This window comes from Ursus arctos, unplaced genomic scaffold (assembly GCF_023065955.2).
Source record: "Ursus arctos isolate Adak ecotype North America unplaced genomic scaffold, UrsArc2.0 scaffold_13, whole genome shotgun sequence".
NCBI classification, from domain to species: domain Eukaryota; kingdom Metazoa; phylum Chordata; class Mammalia; order Carnivora; family Ursidae; genus Ursus; species Ursus arctos.
In genome coordinates, this window is record NW_026622797.1 from 16,084,297 (window position 1) to 16,109,043 (window position 24,747).

The window sequence follows — 24,747 nt, forward strand, 5'->3', positions numbered from 1 at the left end:
AGCAACCACCTCACGTAGCAATGAGGCGTGCTTGAGATAACAGAGTTAGTCAGTGAGGGGCAGTGTTCCTGTTCATACGCTCCCCGCTGATGTTCATCAGGCTTATGTGGGCTGATCTGGAATGAGTCACTCTCCCATTGGCTGCCTACACCCAGGGAGTCTCTGGTTTGTTTTTTGGTTTTTTAATTGAGCTATTAAAAAACATTATATTAGTTTCAGAAGAACAACATAATGCCTTGAGATCTGTATATATTGTGCAGCGATCACCACGATAAGCCTAGTTAACATCTGTTACCTCACATAGTAACACATTTCTTGTGATGAGAACTTTATTTTTTTGAGGAAGCCTTGAAAACTTTTTTTAAAGATTTACTCTCAGGGACTTTCAAATATACAGTACAGTGTTTTGACTCCAGCCACCATGCTTCACATTACAGCTCATAACTTGTTTATTTTATAACTGGAAGTTTGTACCTTTTGACCCCACTTTACCAATTTCACCCGCCGCTCACATCCTGCCTTTTGCAACTACCCATCTATTCTCTGTACATATGAGCTCAAGTTTTTTGTTTAGATTCCACATATAAGTGAGATCATACGACATTTGTCTTTCTCTGAGTTATTTCACTCAGCATAACACCCTCAGGGTCCATCCATGTTGTCACAAATGGCAAAATTCCTTTTTATGTACACGCCCCATTTTTCTTTATCCATTCATCCGTCAATGGACATTTAGATTGTTTCTTTATCTTGGCTATTGTAAATAATACTACAGTGAACATGGGGGAGTGCACCTATCTTTTCAAGTTAGTGTTTTGTTTCCTTTAAATAAATACCCAGAAATGGAATTGAGGGACCAACACAGGGTATCTTGAGTTGTGAGGCAAGTGGCTTTTTATTAACTCTGTCGGGACCCTTCCTAGATAGGAGTATTTCCTGGCTTACCCACTTTAGCTGGAGGAGGTGGAAAAAGTCTGTATTGGTCTGCCAGGGCCGCCCTAACAAACTAGCACAGATGGATGGCTTCGCCAACAGGAAGTCCTCACCGTCCTGGAGGCTGGATGTCCACGGTCAAAGTGTCAGCAGGGCCCGTTTCTTCTAAGGCCTCGCAGTTGGTGTCGACTACTTCTGTGTGTCCACAGGGTCTTCCCTCTGTGGGGAATACTGATTGATATTCTTTTGGAACAAAAACAATAAGCAGCTAGTCCTTCACGACTGATTTATGCCCATTATTTACTCAGTGATTATATAGTCTTCCACTTGCCTGGACCCTTGCTCAGCATGTTCCCCAGCCCCCACCCATCGAGGAGCCCCTCGCAGTGGTTGTCCACTCTCTGCCTGGTATTTCCAGATATGAAAACTCACTGCCTCACATCTTGTCCTGTAACAGCTTTCATCAGCTCGAATTACTAGGCCAACAGGATGTGCCTCCTATTACCTCTGTGCACTGATGCTAGGTCTTCTTTTTGGAAAAAAAAAATGAGGGGCACCTGGGTGGGTCTGTCGGTGAAGCATCTGCCTTTGGCTCAGGTCATGATCCTGGGGTCCTGGGATCAAGCCCCACGTTGGGCTTCCTGCTCAGCGGGGAGCCTGCTTCTCCCTCTCCTCCCCGCTCGTGCTCTCTCTCTTTGTCTCTCTCTCTCTCAAATAAATAAATAAAATCTTTAAAAAAAATGAATGTCAGCCGCTTGGAATGCTCTTCTCAGAACTCAACACATCCAATCTTTCAGATGTTCCTCATAAATTGACTTTCAGAGTGTCCCATTGACCATCCTGCCTCCTCTGGATTTTCTCAGATTCTTCTAGGCCCTACTTAAAAATCTGACACCTGGGCACCTGGGTGGCTCGGTCAGTTAAGAGTCTGCCTTTGGCTCACGTCATGATCCTGGCATCCTGGGATCAAGTTTCCCATTGGGCTCCCTGCTCAGCGAGGAGTCTGCTTCTCCCTCTCCCTCTTCCTCTGCCCTTCCCCCTGCTTGTGCTCTGTTTCTCTCCCTCTCTCAAATAAATACATAAAATCTTTAAAAAGAAAATCTGACACCCTTATGAACCCCATATGTAAACTGTGGTTCTTCCTGACAGACTATCACCTCCTGGGATCCAGACATTGTCTGTACTTCTACTAATGAAGCTTAATTTACATAAACTATTTTAGTGGCTGCTTCACACAATAGATTCATGTTGAATTTTCCATTAGCAGGATTACCTAAAACCTGCTTCATCTTTCTGCATGGACTGCTGCCCTGATCGCCTCTTCCTCCTGCGTTTGTATCATTGATTTATCGAACCTGAGTGCAGGACTTTATGTTTATCCTTTCTACATCTCAGGCTTTTGGTTTTCATCTACAACAGAAATAAGTTTGAACTTTGAGAGGCATCCAGCGTATTTATTATCCTTTGGTGCATTGTGTCAGCTGTAAAATTAATATATCTTTATTTAGTCTTTGAGAACTAAGGTTGATCAGGAAAGGTACACAGACAAACCATTGATCGTACCACTAGAGAGCTCCCTTGAGTGGACACTGACTGGTAATTGGCACTTCTGGGCCAGATTTGTTCAAGCAGCTATAAATCTGCCTCCATTATCATCTAGCTTTGTGTATTTGCCACTAAAAGCTTTATTCTGTAAGCAATGAATTGCATATATGAGTACTGAATAAAAATAATGCTGGTGATTCAGTATTTAATTTATTGAAGATATTTATAAAGGACTAACAAAATTAGGCATCTCATGGGCTTTTAGGTCTGACTGCTCTGGCATCAAGAGGGAACCAATCCCTCAGCCAGTGTATAATGTGCTGGCAGATAGATCTAAAGTTATACAACTAAAATAATCTGAGTGACAAAGTCTGCAAAAGAGAGCCATTTGCTACCAAGCTGTGACTCTTATAATGGTGTACATTCAGGAATGCCCCCAAAAGTTAACTCTCATCCTGCCACGACTTCATCGTAATGAGGCTGCCATTGATGGAACCACCCATGCAATGCCCGGCGGTTTAGACCTATCTGTCATCTCCTCAGAACAACCTCACAAGCAGGCACATCCCCTTCTTGTAGATTAAAATTATGATAGAACATCGTCCAAGACTTGGAAGTGGCAAGAGATTACTGAGTACCTTTCCATGAAATGCTGGGGGTTGTGGAGCAGGTCCTTCAAGATTAGCGTTTATAGACTGTAAGAAACAGATTGTAATGCAAATGATTCTTGTCCATAGAAATGCAAATAAATTGTTCACATAGAGCTGCAATTGATTTCCGCCCTACGGAAAAGTAGATTTCCAACGTGACATTTTGACACCTAGCTGTTAATCTATTAATAGGTATTAATCTATTAATCTATGCGTGTTGGTGCCTAATAGGTATTAAGAGGAAACTTGTTTCAGCTTTGCATCTCCTAGCAACTGCATTTAAGCGTTCCCGGCTGCTTATATCTGTCTGTTCTTCAGATTCGCCTTTGTTTTTTGTTTGTTTGTTTAAAGATTTTATTTTTATGAGAGAGAGAGAGCAAGCAGGGGGAGGAACAGAGGGAGTGAGACAAGCGGATTCTGCCCTGAGTGCACAGCCCAACGCAGGGCTCCATCTCAGGACCCTGAGAGTATGACCTGAGCTGAAATCAAGAGTCCCATGCTTAACCCGCTGAGCCACCCCGGCGCCCCTCAGATTCTCCTTTGAATCTATGGAATGTCTTGGTTTTCTCTTTAATTAATGAATTAAATAAAATCTTTGACTCATATTCATATTAGATTTGTCTGAGAGTCATAGTTTTAACATTTTGAGCATTTCCCTTTAACAGTAATTAACATCCTTCAGGGGCTTTCTCACTGATCCTTTTCACTTAGACAGCCTGATTTTACACCCCAAAATTTCCTCTTTTTTTCTTTCTTCTTCTTCTTCTTCTTTTTTTTTTTTAGTTTATTTGTGTTATTTACTAATCTCTACACCCAACGTGGGGCTCCACTCACCACCTTGAGATCAAGGGTTGGTGTTCTTCCAGCTGAGCCAGCCAGGTGTCCCTACCCCCCTAAATTTCTGACGGGAAAATTGGGACTCTCAAGTCAGGTGTGGGATTTTTTTTTGGTGTTTTTTTCCCCCCCTAAGAATGGGATCCAGTTGACTGGAATATTAATGCTGTCCTCCTTCCAGCTGTAAAATAGGGCTCATTTGGAAGGTTGTTGGGAATGGAGGAAGAGTACTTACAGGCTAGCATGGCAAAGCAATTAAGTTAAACCCAACGTGGGATACACTTGTTCTTATGCCCCTTGACCATCCCCACCCTTCAGGAGCACTCACTGGTCAGACTTTCCACTGAGAACACGATGATGTCTGCTCAAGATTCTCTCTCCCTCTCCCTCCCGCTCTGCCCCTCCCCCTGCTCCTGCACAGAGAAAAACTGGAGCAGACAGGAACATGGGTCCTTGATAAAAGTTGCAATGGATGGTCTATGTGAGGTCTCCCCATTAGTCTCATCTTTTAAACCACCCCCAGCAGATAAAAATGGTATTTTATAGGGGTGCCTAGGTGGCTTAGTCAGTTAAACCTCTTTTTTTTTTTTTTTTTTTTCAGATTTAATTTTTTATTAGAGAGAAGGAGAGAGCACAAGCAGGGGGAGCAGCAGAGGGAGAGGGAGAAGCAGGCTCCCCACTAAGCAAGGAACCTGATGCAGGGCTGGATCCCAGGACCCCAGGATCATGACCTGAGCCAAAGGCAGATGCTTAATCAACCGAGCCATCCAGGCGCCCCCAAGCCTCTGACTCTTGATTTCATCTCAGGTCACGATCTCAGGGTCGTGAGATTGAGCCCCACGTGGGTCTCTACACTCAGCAGGGAGTCTGCTCGTGATTCTCTCCCTCTGCCCCCCCCATACATCTTTTTAAAAGTGGCATTTCATAATTCAGCCTTAGAGAAGAGGTTTCTGGAAAAGGAACATAAATGGAAACAATAATTGACTTTTTTGATATAGGGCAAGAGAGCACAAAATAATTGTTGAATTTCAGATTTGCACTGTCTCCTTGTACAGGAGCCATTTTGTCACTTACTCCTCCTCAGATTTCCTGGGATGGACTTTGGGTCAATACTGAAAATGCTCACAAAAGGAACGAATCATTGCATGGTAAGGAGATGATTTAAAAACCTATTGAAAGACTTTAGAAAAATTTAATGAGCGGGGTTTTCAAGGCAGCCTGTGGTTGTTTAACCAAGACGCAAGGTTCCAGAGAACCTACCATGGTCTTTAAGGATTAAACACTCACTGTATCTGTTGTCTTCTGTTTTCTACACAACCTCATTGACAACAGGCTAAAGAAATACATAAAATCTATAATATCACAAAGAATTTATAACAATAATGAAAGATTCCTGTAGAAGTATTTTCAGTGAGGGAAGGAACGATGAGCTGAAGAGAGATTTCACTGCCAGAGGGGCCCCATCTCCCTTCTCTCCTTCCTCCCTCCGTCCTCGTTTATTCCTTTCTTGCTCTTTTTTCCCTTTCTCTCCCAAAGCTTAGAACTGTGCTTATACTTACTGGGATTCTAATAATACTACTAATTAATTGATTTTTTTTTTAAGTAATTGCTCAGCTAATCTTTCCAAATCGTTCTTCTGGCCCCCAAATCTGTATCATCCTTCCTAGCACGGTAGACAGAACAACATTGCTCACCACCACGGACTCATACACATATTACAAAGAGCCCTTGAGTATTGTCTGACAATTTCCTTGCACCTCATCAAAGGAGATCCTAAGCACACATAACCGATTATTATTTCTCGGCTATTGAACAGCTTCTTGTCTTCATAAAAACAAAATGTAAATCACTTCAATAAAAGTTATCCCAGACATTCTAAGCCTTTGGTGGGGGGAGTGATGTAGAGAAGGCTGTTTCTAAATTTAAAAAAAAGGAAGAGGAGGGGCGCCTGGGTGGCACAGCGGTTAAGCGCCTGCCTTCGGCTCAGGGCGTGATCCCGGCGTTATGGGATCGAGCCCCACATCAGGCTCTTCAGCTATGAGCCTGCTTCTTCCTCTCCCACTCCCCCTGCTTGTGTTCCCTCTCTCGCTGGCTGTCTCTCTCTCTGTCAAATAAATAAAATCTTTAAAAAAAAAAAAAAAAAGGAAGAGGAGAAAAGTGGTAATTGGGTACCTGAGAAAGTTTCATATCACACTTAACACTATTTCCTTCCTCCTTCAAGTGAGTCAGTTTGTCATAAATGAAAGAGAACTAACAGATGGGGATTCTAACAGAGCGCCTACTTTGCTATGGTTTTTGAACCCTAGCTCTACCACTTCTGTCTGTGAGACAGATGGTTTAAGCCATTTGTAAGATGAAAATAAGAGGAGCCCTCCTCTCGAGGCATTATTATTGGGGTTAAACGAGGTGGTGCAGTAAGGCCCCTGGAACTGTGAGCCACACTCAATAAACAGTCAAACGTGATGATATTATTCAATTTATTACAAGATCGTTTTTCCTTTGATGGTATTCACACCATTCCTGATAGTCTTGTCTTTACCCCCAGGCAAGACTGTGTTGCTGCCTGGGTAATGGTCTTTTAGAGATTTCTCCCAAGGAAGCCCACATCGCAAAGACTCACTCCATGTGCTCACCGGTGCTCACAAAGGACTTTAACAGGAAACAAAACCTCACTCCTCAGATGGCGGAAGAGGCAACCCTTCAGACTCTGGTCTGAGGCCAAAAAAGAACTTTAAGAAGGAGCAATTTTGACACTGAGAAAGCCAGAGGGTCTGGTATTTCCTGGGAATGAGAGCAAAAGCTGAAGGAGAAGAGAATTAAAATATACCACATCCAATAGGACCAGAACTCAAAATGTCAAAATGTTATCAGCATCCCTGCTCTCAGTCCTTCCATTCACTCCAAGCTTTGAATAAAGGACAGAAAGTAATGGCAGCCCACAGGGCATTTTCAGGACAAAGAAGATTCCCAGGGCTACAAATTTCCTAAGTAACATCTGGGGATTTGTTGGTGCATGTGAATGAATAGTCCATTGTGGTTCTGAGGATTTCTTCACAAATGAAGGGTGTAGACAGGAGAAAACCCCCAGCAAATCCTAGAATTTATGGCTCCAATTAAGCAGGAAGACACGTTAGAGCATGCAGGATAGGGTAATAATTTATAGCTGTTGCATTTCAACATTAACCATGCGCTTAAATATAGCCTACCCTCACTTAAGTATACATTCTTTTTACACAATACTCAAGGCCTTGAATATTTAATTGCATTTTTTTTTCTTTAAGAAAATTACTTATGGGGAAATGTTGAAAAATAATCTCCCGGGGCGGGGGGTACATAGGTACATAATTCATGAGAAATAAATCTGGGTGAATTGAGTTAGGAAAGATCTATTCCAGTAAGGGCAGAAGCTTTGAAGTTCTTCTCCTGTTCAGAAACAAACACGCAACTTCTCAGACAATAAATTGACAGCACGGTAGGGCTTCCAGAGTCGCAGGAGTCTGCAATCCGCTTCCGGTCAAATGGGGCTTCAGCCTGAGAGATTGTATCTGCTTTTTTTTAGACCATTACAGCTGGCCGGTGATGAGGGAACAGAAGGCAAGCTGAGGACAGAGCAGAAACTGACACCCTGCAAAACCCGCCATGGGAGGTACGTGACGTTCCCCAGGCACTCCTGGCTGCCCTAAAGCTAAGGAAAGGAAAAACAAATAGTTAACAGAGATCACAGTCCTGCAAGACCTGAGTCTCCCTCAGTTTACCCATGTCCTAGTGATTTACAAGGAAGCAGCTTACTTATCAATAGCCTAACTTCCAGAGACCCATAATTCAGTTTCCCGAAGCCCTAACATTACCATCCCCTCCATAAAATTGAGGGAGGCTGAGGCAGAAGGAAATGTAAATAAAATAAAATTTATTTTATTTTATTTTTTTAAAGATTTTATTTATTTATTTATTTAACAGAGAGAGACAGACAGCTAGAGAGGGAACACAAGCAGGGGGAGTGGGAGAGGAAGAAGCAGGCTCCCAGCGGAGGAGCCTGATGTGGGGCTCGATCCCAGGACTCTGAAGGCAGCCGCTTAACGACTGCTACCCAGGCACCCCAAAATAAAATTTCTTTTTAAACCTGAAGCCCATTGACAAGGACTTGTGATAGGAGGAATGTAACATTCCTCCAGGAGACTCCCAACTGTCTTCTAGTTAATGCCTTATTAGAGGGAGGGACAGCCTTGGCTTGACAATGACCAGATATCTATTATCCTGTGAGTCTTCTTTAACATATGAAAGTACTTTCTCAACCTCCCTTTTTCCTTACCTCCCCCAACACCATGGTATATAATCAGCCACCCCTCACAACCCGGGGCAGCAGCTCTTTTTGCCCATGGGTACTGTCCCCGGGCTTTAGTAAGCCACCAAGTTTGCACCAAAGACGTCTCAAGAATTCTTTCTTGGTCGTTGGCTCCAGACTCCACCCCGCTGAACCTCACCGATATCCCACAACCTCATCAGCCAGTCTGTATGTAAACTGTGCCTGGGTTCTTTCTAAGAAATGGTTCTTGGAGTAAGGACCTTGGAAGGCCTTCCTCTGCTGACCGAGAGGTAGGATTCCGGGACCGCCTTGCATATGGAATTTGGAATCAAATAACCTGAACTCAAACCCAGTTTTGCCAAGTCCCTAGCAGGGTGAACATGGGAAAATTACTTCATTCTGTAAGCCTTCGCTTCCTCCTCTGTAAAGAGGATAATACTGAGGAGGTTGTGGGATATCGGTGAGGTTCAGTGGGGTGGAGTCCGCAGCCAACGACCAAGAAAGAATTCTGAGACGTCTTTGCTGCAGAATGGTGGTTTATTTAAGCACGGGGACAGGACCCGTGGGCAGAAAGAGCGGCTGCCTGGGGTTGTGAGGGGTGGCCCATTATATACCACGGGGTTGGGGGAGGTGAGGAAAAAGGGAGGTTGAGAAAAACTTTCATATGTTAAAGACTCACAGGATACCGGAGGCCTTGCCATGGTCAGGTTAAGGTTGTTTTTCCCCCTGGTAAGGCATTAACACGTAGACAGTTGGGAACTTCGGGGATTCCTGGAAGTATCTGTCTATGGCCTGCAGGTTGTAAAGGCATTTCATTGTATTTACATTCCCTTCCGGAAGCTAGGTTATTGATAGAAATGCTTCGTTCTGGTAGATCGCTAAGACGTTTGTAAACTGAGGGAGACTCACGTCTTGCAGGATTGTGGTCTCTATAGGTTAACTATTTCTTTTTTCTTTAGGGCAGCCGGGAGTGCCTGAGGAATGTCGCATACATCACATGGGGGCGGGGGTTTGCAGGGTGTCAGCTTCTGCTGTGTCCTCAGCTTGCCTTCTGTTCCCTCCTCAATACCACCTGAGTTTCAGTAAGGGGTCAAAGTGGGAAAATGCAAATAAAGCGCTTAGCTACTGCAGAGTTTAACTCGAGCACTCCAGGAGCTGTAACTCTTATGGTGAATTCTAAATATCTTGGGATGTAAATATTGGTCTCTTTTGGCGGATAGTTTAGCTGAACTACAAACAGAATAGATTTACTCATTTGTATATAAACAAAAAACTATGAGGGCCTCTTCAAGGAGCAAGGGAGGAAGGCTCTGAAAAATTTGTGGGGGCTGTTGCCCTCAAGTAGCTTGACACCAGTTGAGATTAGACGTGCATCTAAATAACAGTAGTAGCAAACAGAAAGTGGCAAGGCTGTGAAAGAATGTAGATAAAGTGCGACTAGAGTTCAGAGAAGGAGAGGTCGTAATCTAGTTGAGGGAAGTCAGAGAAGGCTTCGCAGATGAGGGCCCTGAGGTCCATGTCTCTGTAATCTTAATACTCTGACCAACAGGTCGTATAAATTTACATTGACTTGAACTTTGCAGATTGAAAAGATCCACATTCTATGGTGCAAAAATTTTGGACACGCCTGATAGCTTTCAAATTCAATGTGCATCCTCTGAGTACGGTGACCTAGGGCCGTAAAATCAAAATCCATTTAAAAATGAGAATCAGGTTTGGTTTTGCCCAGAGGACAATTGTCCATTTGCCCAGTCGCCTATATAGTAACATATTTTTACTTTTCCAAAAAAATAATACAGAGAGGAGTGCCTGGCTGGCTCAGTTGGTAGAGCCTGAACTCTTGATCTTGGGGTTGGAAGTTGCATAGGGATTACTTAAAAAAAAGAAAAAAAGAGGGGCACCTTGGCGGCTCAGTCGGTTGAGCATTCTACTCTCGGTTTTGGCTCAGATCATTATCTCAGGGTTGTGAGATCAAGCCCTTCGGCGGGCTCCGGGCTCATCGCTTATCAAGGAGTCTACTTAAGATTCTCCCTTCTGCCCCTCCCCTAGCTGGTGCTCTCTTTCTCTCTCTAAAATAAATGAAGAAAAGAAAAATAATACAAAGAGATCTTGTGTGCACTTTACCCACATCTTGCCAAACCAAGACATCAATATTGATGTTTCCTAGTTTAGGGAGGAGAGAAGGGTAGTAGGAGAAGAAACGAGAGAAGCAATACTAATCTTTGGTCTGTAGAAACTCTGCATTATCGCCAGGTGTCAAGAAAATTGACACATGTTCTCAGGGAATATTGTCCTGCTCTTGGTGGGAACAATGAGTTTTGTCTTATTCTCTTTCTCCTATATATTAATTTTTTACCCTAACACTTAGGAAATGTTTGTAAAATGTTTTAAATCCTTTTCAGTGTCATATAAATATAAGAAGATGTCTGGAAGGATTACCTGGGGGCTTGAAGGGAAAATATCCATCTTAAATATTCTAAATATCTGATTTCGAGGAAAGACATTCTTTGTTAGCTAAATGAAGAAAAAGGGTCAAGGAAGGGATATTAGTCTGAATAGATCTAAATTTAAGCCCACCCAGGACTTTGAAGGTTATCAACATGGTCTGGATCTGGATCAGTGTTTCTGGCATCAGAAAGGAGGTGCCTAGAAAGGCAAAGAGAGGCATCCAAAGCCCAGGTGGATAATTGGCCTCTCAGGGGACGCTCTGTCCTTCCAGCCCCAGCATTAAAGAGAAGCTTCCCATACAAACCCCAGGTCTCAGAGGTTCAGTTTGATACTAGCACGTTAAATGTTGACACCCAGAGAGCTCAGGCACAGGCCTGGGTGATGACAGTGTCCACGTAGATGGCCCATCTAGATCCCTTGCCTCAGGGCTTCCCTGGTCTCTTAAAATCTCCGTTAACTTCAGCCCCATCTCACTCCTGTGGCCCCACTCAGGTCTCCCTGACCTTACAAATCCCATTCTGTTCAATCCTACAGTCTACCCTCTCCTCTCATGTACCTAGGCAGCAAAGCCCTTAGTCGTTGGCTTTCTGCAGTCTTAGGTCTTGTCTGCATTCAGGCAGACCAGCTGGGACAGCTTCTCTCCCTTGCAGCACCTTACTCAAGGCTGCAGGACTCAGTGCGGTCATCGTCTGCCACCATGTACCCATGTGTCCCAAGAAGCAATAAGTAGTGGCCTATTACCTGGCTGCCACCTAGCAAGGCCTGCCTGGCTCTGAGCCAGAGCTGGAGAGAGTGAGAGTTCACCACCTGCACCAGCCTTACCATCTCCTGCCCCTTGCAGTCACTGGCTCCCCTTGGTTCAGCCTCACACTCCTGCAGCCATAGGGAGAAGTCATAACTGATACTTACCTTACAATCATGTGGGCAAAGGTGGGAGGGGAAGTTTCCAGAAGAAAGGGAGGCCGGGGCCCAATCCCACTGGAGTGCAAGTCTCTTGACCACTGCAGTGCCTCAGGCAAGAGACAGGGTGGGCTTAGACCGGAATGGCCTCAGAGCAGGGTGGTGACAATGACAGTGGACATGATGAAAAGTGGTTAAATTCTGGATTTTTTAAAAAGATTTTTTAAATTTATTTAGAGTGTGTAAGTGGGGGTTGGGCAGAGGGAGAGGGAGAGAACCCCAAGCAGACTCTGTACTGAGCTCGGAGCCCGTTTTGGGGCTCGCTCTCATGACCCTGAGATCATGACCTGAGCCGAAATCAAGAGTCCAACGCCCAACCTACTGAGCCATCCGGATGCCCCTGGATGTGTTTTTAAATTAGAGCCAATGGGATTTCCTGATGGATTGAATATGGGATGTGAGAGACAACAGGAATTCAATACGACCCTGTGGTCCCACACTACAGTTCTCGTCTCATTTTAAATCCTACTCATCGGAATCTCTGATGTTCTCAGACATTCGCAGCACCCTCTTGTTTCTGAGGGTCACTGGCCCACTCCAGACTCTTAGTCATCTTCGTCATCTTCAGCTTTCTCTCTGAATGCCCCTCGGGTAGTGTTTTCGTTTTCACAGAAGTGACCCCTGTATGAAATTCTCTTAGTGTAACTGGGCCTGAAGGTCATACAACCATGTGGCAGTGGAAACTTAGTAACATCTCTTTGAAATAAACCACAACGACTGGTGGCCTTCTTTGCCAGCTGTCCAGCTTACAGCTTTTGCAAGGAGAGTGGTGGGACCGCTTATAGACAGCTTTACACCTAGAGGTCTCAGTGAGTGAAAGTCACATGATTGAGATTTCATTTTCCTGTCTATAAAAACTGGGTGGCTCAGCTTGAGATGAGAACTAGCCAAGAGAGATAATGGAGGTATTTAAGCATTTACTATGTTTCAAGCTCCTTCGATATATGTTTATAATTCTATGTAAGCCCTATATTAAGGTCTTTTTACATAGCTATCTCATTTGATCCTTATAAGGTAGGTGCCATTATTACTTCCATTTCACAAATGAAGAAACTGAGGCTTAAGTAGGTTAAGTGACTTGTACGAGCTCTGTTGGCTGCCAGACTTCGCTCTTAATCACTTCCCTCATGTTTCTCCCGGTGTGATCGGTGTCTCATCTGGGTGTGCCTGTTACATGCAGATGCCCCCATCCCACGCTCAGACCCTCTGACTCAGGCGCTGAGGCTGGGCTGAGAAGCCCATACTTAAAAGGAGCTCTGGGTGATTGATTCCTGGCACCTGAAGTGTGGCAACGGCTCTATCTCCTTACATTGCCTCTGAGTCATTGTGAAGCATTCTGCTCGCGTGTGAATGTAGTCCTGACAAAGCCTCAAGCCAGGGTTACGCTCAGGAATCTCAATTCTAGGATTTCTTGAATACAAACCAGCAGCTGACAGTCCTAACAGGGCAGCAACTCTCCATACTTTCAAGTCCGTTAATGCATCCCTGTAATAAATGGTGAAATGGTCAGAATTCATTTGTAGCCAATATCCAGATTAGTTCATTTAAGCAAAAAGGGTTTTTCCTAGAAAAATAGGATATTAAGCCGTTATAGTAACTTTGGGAGGGCTGCAAAATATAGTAATTGGATTGAGCATCCAAGAATGACTTCCCAAATCACAACGTGGGCCTTCGAAGCTACTGCTCTTGCCATGAGCAAGGGGCTCCTTGAAAAGTGGTGTGAGGAGAGGAGAGGATCAAGATGGCACCCTGGGTGTAGGAAGTGAGCAGAAGTAAAGTCCATGACGGTGATCAGCAAGGCGAGGACTAGCTGGGGGAACTCAGGCACAGAAACAGAAGCCAGGGAAGTCGGGAGTTCCAGAACCCAGGAGGGGCCAACATTATGAAATACAGTAAGAGGGCCAGTGGAGGGGGAGCTGGCAGGAGGCAAGACTAGCAAGTATTGTTGACCTTGACAACCTGGTGACCTTTGCTAGATCTGTTAGTGAGCCTTACCACATTTTGAGGGGAATGGTGAGGAAAGAAACCAGATGGGTGGGATAAAGAATAAATGGAAAATGAGCGAATGGAAGCAGCAAGTGCAGCATGAACAAGGTTTTTGAAAAGATAAATTGAAAGGAGATACAATTGTATGGCTAGAGATGATCTTGGAGTGTAGGGTTTTTTATTTGCTGTTGTTTGTTTTTAGGTCAATAGAAACTTGAGCAGAGTGATAGCAGAGCCATTTGAAAGAGAAGTTACTTGATGGGTCAGTGTTCTGGAGGTCAGAGAGGGAAGGGGTCAGGGCCTAGACGGAGGATTGGCTTGAGTGCAGAAGGGGCAGCTCATCTTACAGTTGGGGGAAAGGAGGTGATGACACTCACAGGTGCAAGTGTATTCCCAGCACGGGGTGAGTGCGGGAGCCATACTCATGGCCATAATTATGGGCCTGATTTTCTTCCCAAAGCATATGAGGTCATCTGCTGAGAGGGAAGACACCAGATAATGAGAGTGGAGCTTGGAGGAGTTACGGGTTTGGAACAGCGGCTGCTAAGGACAAGTGTATTGCCAGCCCAGATAAAACTGAGGATTGCGAATTCCAGGTGGGGCAAACTGCCAAAATAGTATAGTATTTCACATCCTCGGACCAGGAGTGGAGAGGCGAGTCATGGGACTACTCCAAGGATAATGGATGTTGCTGGACTCCAAGCCTCGGCTCTCTTAACTAACTGTGCTGTTTCCTGTTTGGGCATCAGGTACCTCAGTCAGGAACCCTCAAGCTGTCCCACTTACAAGAGGGAACATATACCTTTCAGCTCACTGTGATGGACACTGCCGGGCAGAGAAGCTCCGACAACGTCTCGGTGACAGTGCTCCCCATGGCCTTCTCCACGGGAGGTGAGAGGAAAGTCCTTCCGTTGCATTCACAGTGGCCGACAGACACCAGCTCTTTACAGAAGGGTGGTATTACATTGTCATTTTATATTCTGACTGCATTTCATGGGCTCTTCCATTCTTTTTTTTTTTTTTTTTTTTAAGTAGACTCCATGCCCAGCATGGAGCTCAACACAGGGCTTGAACTCAACACACTGAGATCAAGACCTGAGCTGAGATCAAGAGTCAGTCACTTAACCAGCTGAGCCCCCCAGGCACCCCTCTTCCATTCTATTTTTGGTTGTTGTTGAATAAGAGTCTTCTAAAAATATGATGACAAAAATAGGCTCCATTACATTTTTTTTTCCCCATTACATTTTGGGCTTCGTGGCGCTGCTGGGTTGGGGAGGAGAAAGTTCCAGAGGATGAGAATAGACTGTGTGAGCCACAGGACCCTGTAGATTCTTCATCTTCCCTGACTCACGTTCATGAAAGACAGTCATGCAGTTTTCCCAGGAGAGGAACGTATTTAAAGGCAGGCTGTCTATTTGATATGTATGTTCCAAGAGCACAGCTAAGAAATGTATTTAAAATAAATTAAAATTTTAAATTTTAATAGTCCTTTTAAATTGTACATGTGCCAATTTAAAAGGAGTATTTAAAATTTTTAATGGACACATTACACAGATACACTAATAATATAGCTTTACGTATATGTGATGGTCCTCACATTCTGTTGCACAATATAAACTCACTCTTCTCATTTATCTATGTTTCTTACTTTCCCAAACATCTACATTTCTAAGATTAGCTCATCAAGTTTAGAAATATATATATATATATATATGTATGTATGTATGTATATGGAACTTGAGAGCACTAAAGATAGAGAGGTATTGTGGAGGGAAACACCCCCCCCCCAACGCACTTCTGTGTATCTGAGGGTCTTGTCCTTCGGTCCGTGGCTACTCTGTGTCTGCAGGGACACGGGGTGTGCAGAAGCCGTGCTAGGCACTGGGCGCACCGTGGTGTGCTCCATAGACCCAGCCCAGCCCCTCCCCACGCAGTGAGCCTTCCCTGTCGCTTGCCACTGCTCTAGTAAGCCCACAGCATGTCTTCGCCATCCCTGGTTACTCAGTTAATTAGATGGTAATTAAGCCAGCTGTTGGAAGAATAAAGGTAAACAGATAGGGAAATGACTGTATGTCGCCAATCTTGTCTTCCAAACGACATAGGTCAGTATGCATTTTGGAAACGAAGCAAGATTTTAGAATCCCGAGAACTTGGCAGCCTTGGTAATTTGCCTTCCGCAGGGATAGAGAGCACAAGCAGCATTCCCAATCTGGCTGGCTGGCTGGCTCCCCATCCAGCCAAGGTTCCAGCGTCCTGTGAGGAAGGAGGGCGACTGCCCGGGGACTGGCGTGGCACCAAGGTCCCGCCCACCTCCGCCCTCTGAAGCTGTGGCGGCGAGTAAGAGCCCAGTTGCCGGCAGGCCCCTGACTTAGTGCAGCTGCAAAGGAGAGCCAGATGGCTGTTCAGAACAGTTCTGAGGGGCGCCTGGCTGGCTCAGGTGGAAGAGTGTGTGACTCTTGATCTCAAGGTCGTGGGTTTGAGCCCCACATGGAGTAGAGAGATTACTAAAAAAATAAATAAGTAAACTTTGAAAAAAAGAACACATTCTTGGGTACCTTGGTGTGCTGGGCACACACCAGGACCATTGGAAACACGGCATCGACTCCAGCCACTCACTCCCTGTGGAGGACCGCTGAGCCCAGACGGCCGTCCTCCTGGGACCCAGGGCTCACTTGGGCAGGGAGCGAGTTAAATGCTGATTCTTGGAGGAAAGAGCTCAACGGGAAGAAGGCATGAACACTCCGCTATCCCTACAGAAGTTGGAAAGGGATCACTTCTGTACAGCCAGGTGCTTGGGAGGGAGAAAGGGATATAAGTGCAGGTCCAAGCCGGTGACTAACGCTGCACCAGCCTGGCATTTGCCTGGCCAGTTTTCCAGGGCTCCAAAGGTAAATTACCAGTTGTACATTTCTGGCCTTTCTCCGAGATGATAGTAAAATGTAGTGGAAGTGGCAGAAAGTTACGTGAATCACTTTTGATACTGAAAGGCCACTTGGATGTAGGTCTTATGTATCTAACTTTATATAGAAAATAAAAAAGAGTGGCTGTGTTATTAACTGGTATCTGGAATCACTCTCTGGCTAGATTGGAATAGCATACTATGAATTAAAGTAATAAAACACCACGTAGAGACATTGAAAACCAGAGTGGGGATAGAGAGGTATTTCTTTCCCCTCTGTTATATATGTAGTGGTCTTGCAGTTAATAACCCAGCTGTAGTGGTAACCAAGGGCGCACCTTCTGGGGGAAACAGACAAACATGTGCCCCTGCTCATGTGATAATAACGTGGTTGACTTTGGGTGTAGAGGCTGCATGTTTTCAAGCTTGGGGGAAAATCATCTATTCAAATGCCAAGCCAACAAACACTTCCAATATGATCTAGATTAATAGTCTCCGAAGAGGATCCCGCAGAGACAGACATTTTTAGGATGGAAAAGAAGACACCTGAACTTATATTTTTAGTAATTTTTAATCTCCTTTAAATTTTTAGTATATTTTAGAGCATGTTTACTATAACATAGTGGTACATGCATATTATTTGTAGATGGAGATGTGTGTTGACTACACCATATGTATAGTATATAATACCGTATGTATTGATGAGCTGCGTGGTCAAAAGAAGTTAGAGACCACTAATCTAGAAATAAATGGATAAGTTATAAATACCAGTCTAGCTCCAAAACTACCAATGAATAAGTAAAACCTTGAGATATTTGGGATTTTCATGTCATGAACTTAAAAATGTGAGCAGTAGCTATATCCTGCTTGGTATTCAGGGGAACCCAGTTCCCCTTCACTTTTCCTCTAAGCTCCTTTCCTGGAACGGAAGCAAATTCCCCTTTCTAGGCCCAAATTCTCAGTCTTAACTGAAGCTTCCTCTTCTTCCTCAGGAGCTTCTTTCACCATTTCTTCCCTTCTTCCTCCTGGATCAAGGTATTTTCAAACTGCCTCGTACCCAGAGGGACTCCTTTCCCAGGCCCTGATTTAACTGCTTTCCGGTGGAATATGTGTCCGGGATCTCGCTCGGGCTTGTATACTATGCTCAACCATCATCGTCTACTACTCTCCCATGTCCTGAGAAAATTGTCTAGTTCCTTCTGTCCCTGGAAAATTGTGGAGTTCCATAAGAGCTCCTTCTAGCCTGATAACCCTTACTCTGCATTAACAGTGTCAAAGTCCCCAGTTGTTACATAGCTAAGTCTGATAAAGTTGACTTAATCTGGAGTGGGGGAATGCCTTTCAAGAAAATACAGGTAGCTCCTATGAATTACCCTATAGGTTAAAAACTCCTAACGGCTCCAAAAGGGAGACAATTTCATTATTTGAAGAAAATAAACTCATACCAGCTAGTAGCTCAAGATTTTATTTATTCTTTATAACACCAAGGATGTATGGTAGTCAACAAATAGGGTTCAACAGTAGAAAGTTAGTTAATCTCAGGAAAAATTATTACTTAGGAAACAAGAATGCAAGACATAGCATGTATAAAATGGTCTCTCTAATAAAACATGGCCAGCCAGCCCAGTGCCATGCAGGGGTGTAAGGATGTTAGGGACCCCACAGAGATGACAGGATGAACAAAGGAATGCAGAGGGAGACCCCTGAGGGAGCAAACCCAGGGTTGGCAGGAGAAGGCCAGAGCTGCTGCTTCTCTGCTCCCACCTCTTACGCCGTGTTGGCCTGGAGAATGGCCCTGAGACAAGAGCCCATGGTGATGCCTCGGAATTAAGCCAGGAGGTCAAGGAGACACCCTTCACTTTCTCGAAACCTGTTGCTCCAGCTCGCACTGCTGAGTGTTTCCCCATTATCTGCATCTCTAAACCCCAAAGCATTTCATCATACATTTAGTCTCTGTGAATCAGAACATGGTGAAGTGTTGACTGTCCCACACTCCTGTGACCTGAGACTGTTTGTAAACAGGATGCTTGAAGGTTTGCTCACGCTACCACTTCTTCTGTGACAATGGCTGTTGCATTGACATCACACTGGCTTGCGATGGAGTTCAGCAGTGTCCTGATGGATCTGATGAGGCTTTCTGCCAAAATTGTGAGTCAGCTGCATGGCCTTTTCAGGCAAGGGGGAGAAGGGATGTCTGTATTCTCGTAATAAAATGCAAACTCACTATTGCTCTTTTTCTACCCAGTTTCAGGTATAACTTCATGTGAATAAGCTATGCCTTAAATTAAGTGAGGCTTTTCTAGGAGTCTTAATCTGAGTTATAAATGTCAAACTTTCTATATTGCTTACATTTTTTGAAAATTGCTTTCGGGTTTCCACAAGATTCTTAAAAAGCTGTGTAGAATATGGTTTTTAAAAAAACTAAGTTGAGTTAAGATTTTGTTTGGTAAATTTTTAAAAAAAATTTAAGATGTACTGGGGTATGCCTAAGTCAGGACTGTAAACCCATCTTATAATGGCATCTACATACACAAAAGGGCATCGTGAGAAAGAATGAAAGCTTCAGAAAGTGTAATGAAGGTGCTGGTTCGAAGAAGGATGTAGAATCTCAAAACCTTAGGTGTAAGCTTTGTTTTTGTCAATTTATGTGTGACATTTAGAAATTCAATTATTGGAAGAAGAGAAAACAGGTAACCCATTTAAAGAGAGAGAAGTTTTTTGTGGGGTTCTGACATGCCTTAAATGGTTATTATTCCCAAATATCCGTGACTTTAAATGTACTGCAAGTTTAGGTTTTTAAAAAATATTTATTTATTTATTTATTTGAGAAAGAGAGAGTAAGAGAGGAAGGGGGGAGGAATGGAGAGAGAGGGAGGTAAGTAGACCCCCTACTGAGCTCAGAGCCCAACAGGGGGCTCGATCCCATGACCTTGAGATCATGACCTGAGCTGAAACCAAGAGTCGGCTGCTTAACCAACTGAGCCACCCAGCCGCCCCACCAAATTTAGTGGTTTTAATTACAGTTCAGAAAAGAAACCCAACAACTCATGGAAGCTCTTCCATGTTCCAGTGAGCCTTGACCGGAAGACAGTGACCCACACAGCAACTGCCCAGCCTAGAACCACAGGACCAAGCAAAGCAGGAAGCTCCTTCTTGGAAAAGTCCCAGAAAGTCACTGTCCAAAACCAGCCACCGGCGTTACCAAACACGGAGAAGAGGAATCATTCCATGTTTTGGGGACCAGAGAGTCAAACAGATCCCGTGAGGCCAGGTAAGGACCTAAGCAGGTGCTCCACAGCCTCATTTTCTACAGAGACACTTGCCTTCAAAATTCAGGTTATATTTGAAGAGTGTTAAGGAAATACAAGAAAGAAGAGAGTTGAAAATGAAGAATTTGGCCAAAAAGGAAAAAAAAAACCAAACATCTATTTGCACTGATTATTTATAATAAAAAACACTTACTAAATACATTCATACATACTCCAGAGATACCAGTACATTTATTAGTAAGTAAGTTAGAATTGGGAAATTTCAACACCTGTATTGAGGAAACAGATGCCCTAAGTGTTAAATTGTAGGTTATTTTGACATGACATGACATGCTTTGACATGAAGCAGCGTAACCCCTATGTATTCGTGTAAATCCTCTTCCCACTAAGCAAGCGAATGTGAAGAAAATATGAAAGTCATATGGAAATGGTTACATGTGCCAGTAGTTCAGTGTTTGGTCCCCAATTTAACTAAATCTGTAAGTTTTTCGTTTTTTCTAATCAGGCTAATAAGAATTTTAAATTTATTCACACTGCTGAAGCGTTAGCATTCTATCATCTTAAATTTATTTTTGCACATTTGTATTTGTTGATGACATAGACAGAAATATAGAATATCACTTTTCTGTCCACTTTTGTACGTGTCTTTTCAGTACTCCAACTCTGCCTGCCTTAGATGGAAATAATCTGTCACTACTTCAATAACTTCGATGAAAAATTTTTGTTTATTGCAGAAGATGCAAATAATAAAAAAGGAAAATGACTTAAAACACCTCCCCTCTACTGAAAACAACTTTTAATATTTTGGTATATTTCTTTCCAATCTTTTGTTTATCTACTATTTAGATTTTAAGTGCCTCTGCAGCTGTGTGCAGAATATTCCCGGAAGGGTTTAGATTTAGGGGCTGGGTTCCTTCCTTGTTCCTACTGCCACCTGCTGGGCAAATCAATCAGTCCCTCCAAGCCTTGGGATCTGTGTCAGCCCGTTTTCTCCGAATGGAAGGTTATGAATGGAGAAGGCAGCCACCTGAGGCCAGAGTCAGGGGAGGCCAGGTGTTCTGGGCAGGAGGGCTGAAGGGATGAAGAGCTGGCGACAGGACGGAGTTCTCAGAGGCCGGGACGGATGGGCTCTCACTGCGTCTCAGTGGTAGAGAGGCTCACGCGAGCGTGAGTGGATTAGCTGAGGGCAGAGTGGAGACCAAAGCCCACGTCTCCTTAATTTGGGTCTAGTCTTGGCTCTGCCTTTAGAATCTTGAGCAAGCTGCTTCATCCTCTGGACCTGTTTCCTCACCAGTTAGTAAGGGATTTCAACCAGACGGCCTCTAAGCCCGCGTGTAGCCCTGAGCGTGCTTCAGGAATGGTCCATAGCCCGATGCTCCTGCCCTTATCCAGGCCAGAGACGGTGCCACGATCCCAGTGCTGTCTCCTGGGCAGTGAAACTCAGCCTCAGAATTTCTTTGAAAACAGTGCTCCGGGCTGCACCACCGCTTGTTGGGAGCTGGTGCTCAGTTTGAAACGTATTTGCAATCTCTGCTTTGTCCTTTTTGATAATAAGCCTCTGACTTTGGCTATAAAAATGTAAGGAATGGAGTTTCACAGGTGCGGAGAGATTAAATGTCCAGTTATTTATAATATATATATTGTTTTTCCTAATTATTAAAGTAATATATATTTACTGTAGAAAACTTGAAAAGTACAGAAAAATATAAAGAAAAAAATTTGAACCATCTAACAAAACTCACCATTAATATTTTGTTGCATTTCTTTCTGGTCACTTTAATTTACACATACGTACACACATTTATTCACTCTTTTTTAGTATAATTAATATACAGTGTTCTAGTTTCAGGTGCACAGTATAGTGATTCAACAATTCTATACATTACTCGGTGCTCCTCGTGATAAGTGTGCTCTTCATCCCCTTCACCTGTTTCACCTGTCCCCCTAGACCCCTTCCCCTGGCAACCACCAGTTTGTTCCCTGTATTTAAGAATCTGTTTTTTGTTTTTGTTTCTTTTTTTCTTTGTTTTTTCTTAATTTCAAAGAGTGAAATCGTGTGGTATTTGTCCTTCTCTGTCTGATGTATTTCATCTATAGCCTAATACCCTTTAGGTCCATCCACATCATTGCAAATGGCAAGATTTCACTCTTTTTTTATGGCTGAGTAATACCCCACTGTGTATATCTACCACCTTTTCTTTCTCCATCCATCTATGGAGGGGCCCTTGGGTTGCCTCCATGTCTTGGCTGTTGTAAATAATGCTGCTGTAAGCAAAGGGGCATATGTATCTTTTTGAATTAGTGTTTTGATTTCTTTGGGTAAATACCCCAGTAATAGAATTACTGGATCATATGGTAATTCTATTTTTAATATTTTGAGGAACCTCCATGCTGTTTTCCACAGTGATTTTACCAGTTCACATTCCCGCCAACGTCTACGAAGATTCCTTTTTTCCTACATCCTTGTCAATACTTGTTATTACTTGGATTTTGTGTTTAGCCATTCTGACAGGTGAGAGGTGATAGCCCATTGTGGTTTTTATTTACATTTCCCTGACTAGTGTGTTGAACATCTTTTCATGTGTCTGTTGGCTATTTATATATCTTCTTTGGAAAAATGTCTCTTTAGGTCTTCTGTCCATTTTTAATCAGATTATTTGCTTTTTTATTTTTTGTGGGTTTTTGTTTTTTCCTGTGTGTGTATGTGTTAGGTTTATTAAGTTCTTTATATAGTTTGGGTGTTAACCCATTACTGGATATATCATTTGCAAATATCTTCTCCCATTCAGTAGGTTGCCTTGTCATTTTATTGATGGTTTCATTTGCTGTGCAAAAAGCTTTTTACTTTGATTTTGTTTTTGTTTCCCTTGCCTGAGGAGACATATCTAGAAAAATGTTTCTATAGCTGCTGTTAAAGAAATTACTGCCTGTGTTTTCTTCTAGGAGTTTTATGGTTTCAGGTCTCACGTTTATATCCTTAATCCATTTTGAGTTTATTTTTGTGCATGAGGTAAGAAAGTGGTTAGGTTCATTCTTTTTCATGTAGTTGTCTAGTTTTCCCAGCCCCATTTATTGAAGAAACTGTCTTTTCCCCTACTGTATATTCTTGCTTCCTTTAACCATATAGTTATGGGTTTATTTTTTATTTATTTTTTTATTAAAGATTTTATTTATTCATTTGACAGAGAGAGAGAGAGCACAAGCAGGGGGAGTGGCAGAGGGAGAGGGAGAAGCAGGCTCCCCGCTGAGCAGGCAGCCCAACTTGGGGCTTGATCCCAGGACCCTGGGATCATAACCTGGGTCAAAGGCAGACTCTTAACCAACTGAGCCACCCAGGCACCCCATGGGTTTATTTATTTATTTATTTTTTAAAGATTTTATTTATTTACTCGACAGAGAGAGAGATAGCCAGTGAGAGAGGGAACACAAGCAGGGGAAGTGGGAGAGGAAGAAGCAGGCTCATAGTGGAAGAGTCTGATGTGGGGCTCGATCCCATAACGCCGGGATCACGCCCTGAGCCGAAGGCAGACGCTTAACCGCTGTGCCACCCAGGCGCCCCTCATGGGTTTATTTTTTGATTTTCTATCCTGTTCCATTGATTTATGTGTCTGTTTTTTGCAGGTACCATACTGTTTTGATTGCCACAGCTTTGTAGTATATCTTGAAATCTGGGATTGTGATACCTCCAGCTCTGTTCTTCTTTCTCAAGATTGCTTTGGCTATTTGGGATTTTTCGTGGCTCCATATACATTTTAGGATTACTTGTTCTAGTTTTATGAAAAATGCTATTGGTATTTTGATAGGGATTGCATTAAATCTGTGGATTACTGTAGGCAGTATAGATATTCTAACAATATTGTTCTTCCAATTCATGAGCATGGTATATTTTTCTATTTGTTTCTGTCAGTTTCTTTCATCAGTGTTTTATAGTTTTCAGAGTTCAAGTGTTTCACCTCCTGGATTAAATTTATTCCTAGATATTTTATTCTTTTTGGTACAATTATAAATGGGATTTTTTTCTTAATCTCTTTTTCTGCTATTTCATTATTAATATATAGAAATGCAACAGATTTCTGTATATTAATTTGGTATCCTGCAACTTTACTGAATTCATTTACCAGTTCTAGTAGTTTTTTGGACATTTATTCACTTTTAACAAAATTAGGAACATGTTATGCTTATGAAACTTTTATTTTTCTCAGGAGTATATTCATGTGTTATTACCTATCCATCAAAAACAAAAACTTTTTTAAGAAACAAAGCAAACACACAAAAAACCAGATCCATAAATACGGAGAACAAACTGATGGGTACTGGAGGGGAGGTGGGTGGGGCTGGGTGAAGAAAGAAGACATAATATTTGAAAGTCCAGGGTGGAGAAAGTGGGAATAGAAGGACAGAACCTTGCAGATGTTTGAAAGGGCCCTCACAACATGTGGTTTGTTGAGACAGCAACTACCTCCTCCCTCCCCATCCCGAAGACCACGCCAGCCTCCGATCTCATGTGAGTGAAGTTATGCTCTACCCGGCATAACATAAATTTAGATTTAAAAACCCATCACTGTTGGCAAGCTGTGCCGGGCTTTACAAGGATCACCAGCAAGTACAAGAAATATGGACAAGCTAAGTTTTCTGCCACTTTCTTCCCCCACAGACATGTAGTGAGGAGAAAAGAAACTTAACTCATTGAAGATATGTTAAAGAGATACTAGGATTAATACTGATAATGTAGTACAGAAAGTGATGAAATGCAGTTTTTCATCTGTCACATTAGCAAGGTGAAAAAATATAATAATAGTATGATAATATCTGACCCTGCCAGAGGAAAGAAATCCGACTTCCCGCACTGCGGAGTGCTAGAAAAGTGGTATTTCCACAGTCACAGTTTTTTGAAACTTGAGAATTCATGTCTAGCGCAGC

At 43.1% G+C, this 24,747-nt stretch overlaps 1 protein-coding gene across 1 annotated transcript in view; it reads left to right on the forward strand.

The window, feature by feature from the left end:
• Window positions 1–24,747, forward strand: part of LRP11 (LDL receptor related protein 11) — a 44,495-nt gene that overhangs the window by 7,686 nt on the left and 12,062 nt on the right. The window contains exons 3-5 of the mRNA XM_026505036.4: window positions 14,409–14,550; window positions 18,581–18,706; window positions 19,629–19,829. Coding sequence (XP_026360821.3) covers window positions 14,409–14,550; window positions 18,581–18,706; window positions 19,629–19,829 — 469 coding nt within the window. The remainder of the gene's footprint in view (window positions 1–14,408; window positions 14,551–18,580; window positions 18,707–19,628; window positions 19,830–24,747) is intronic.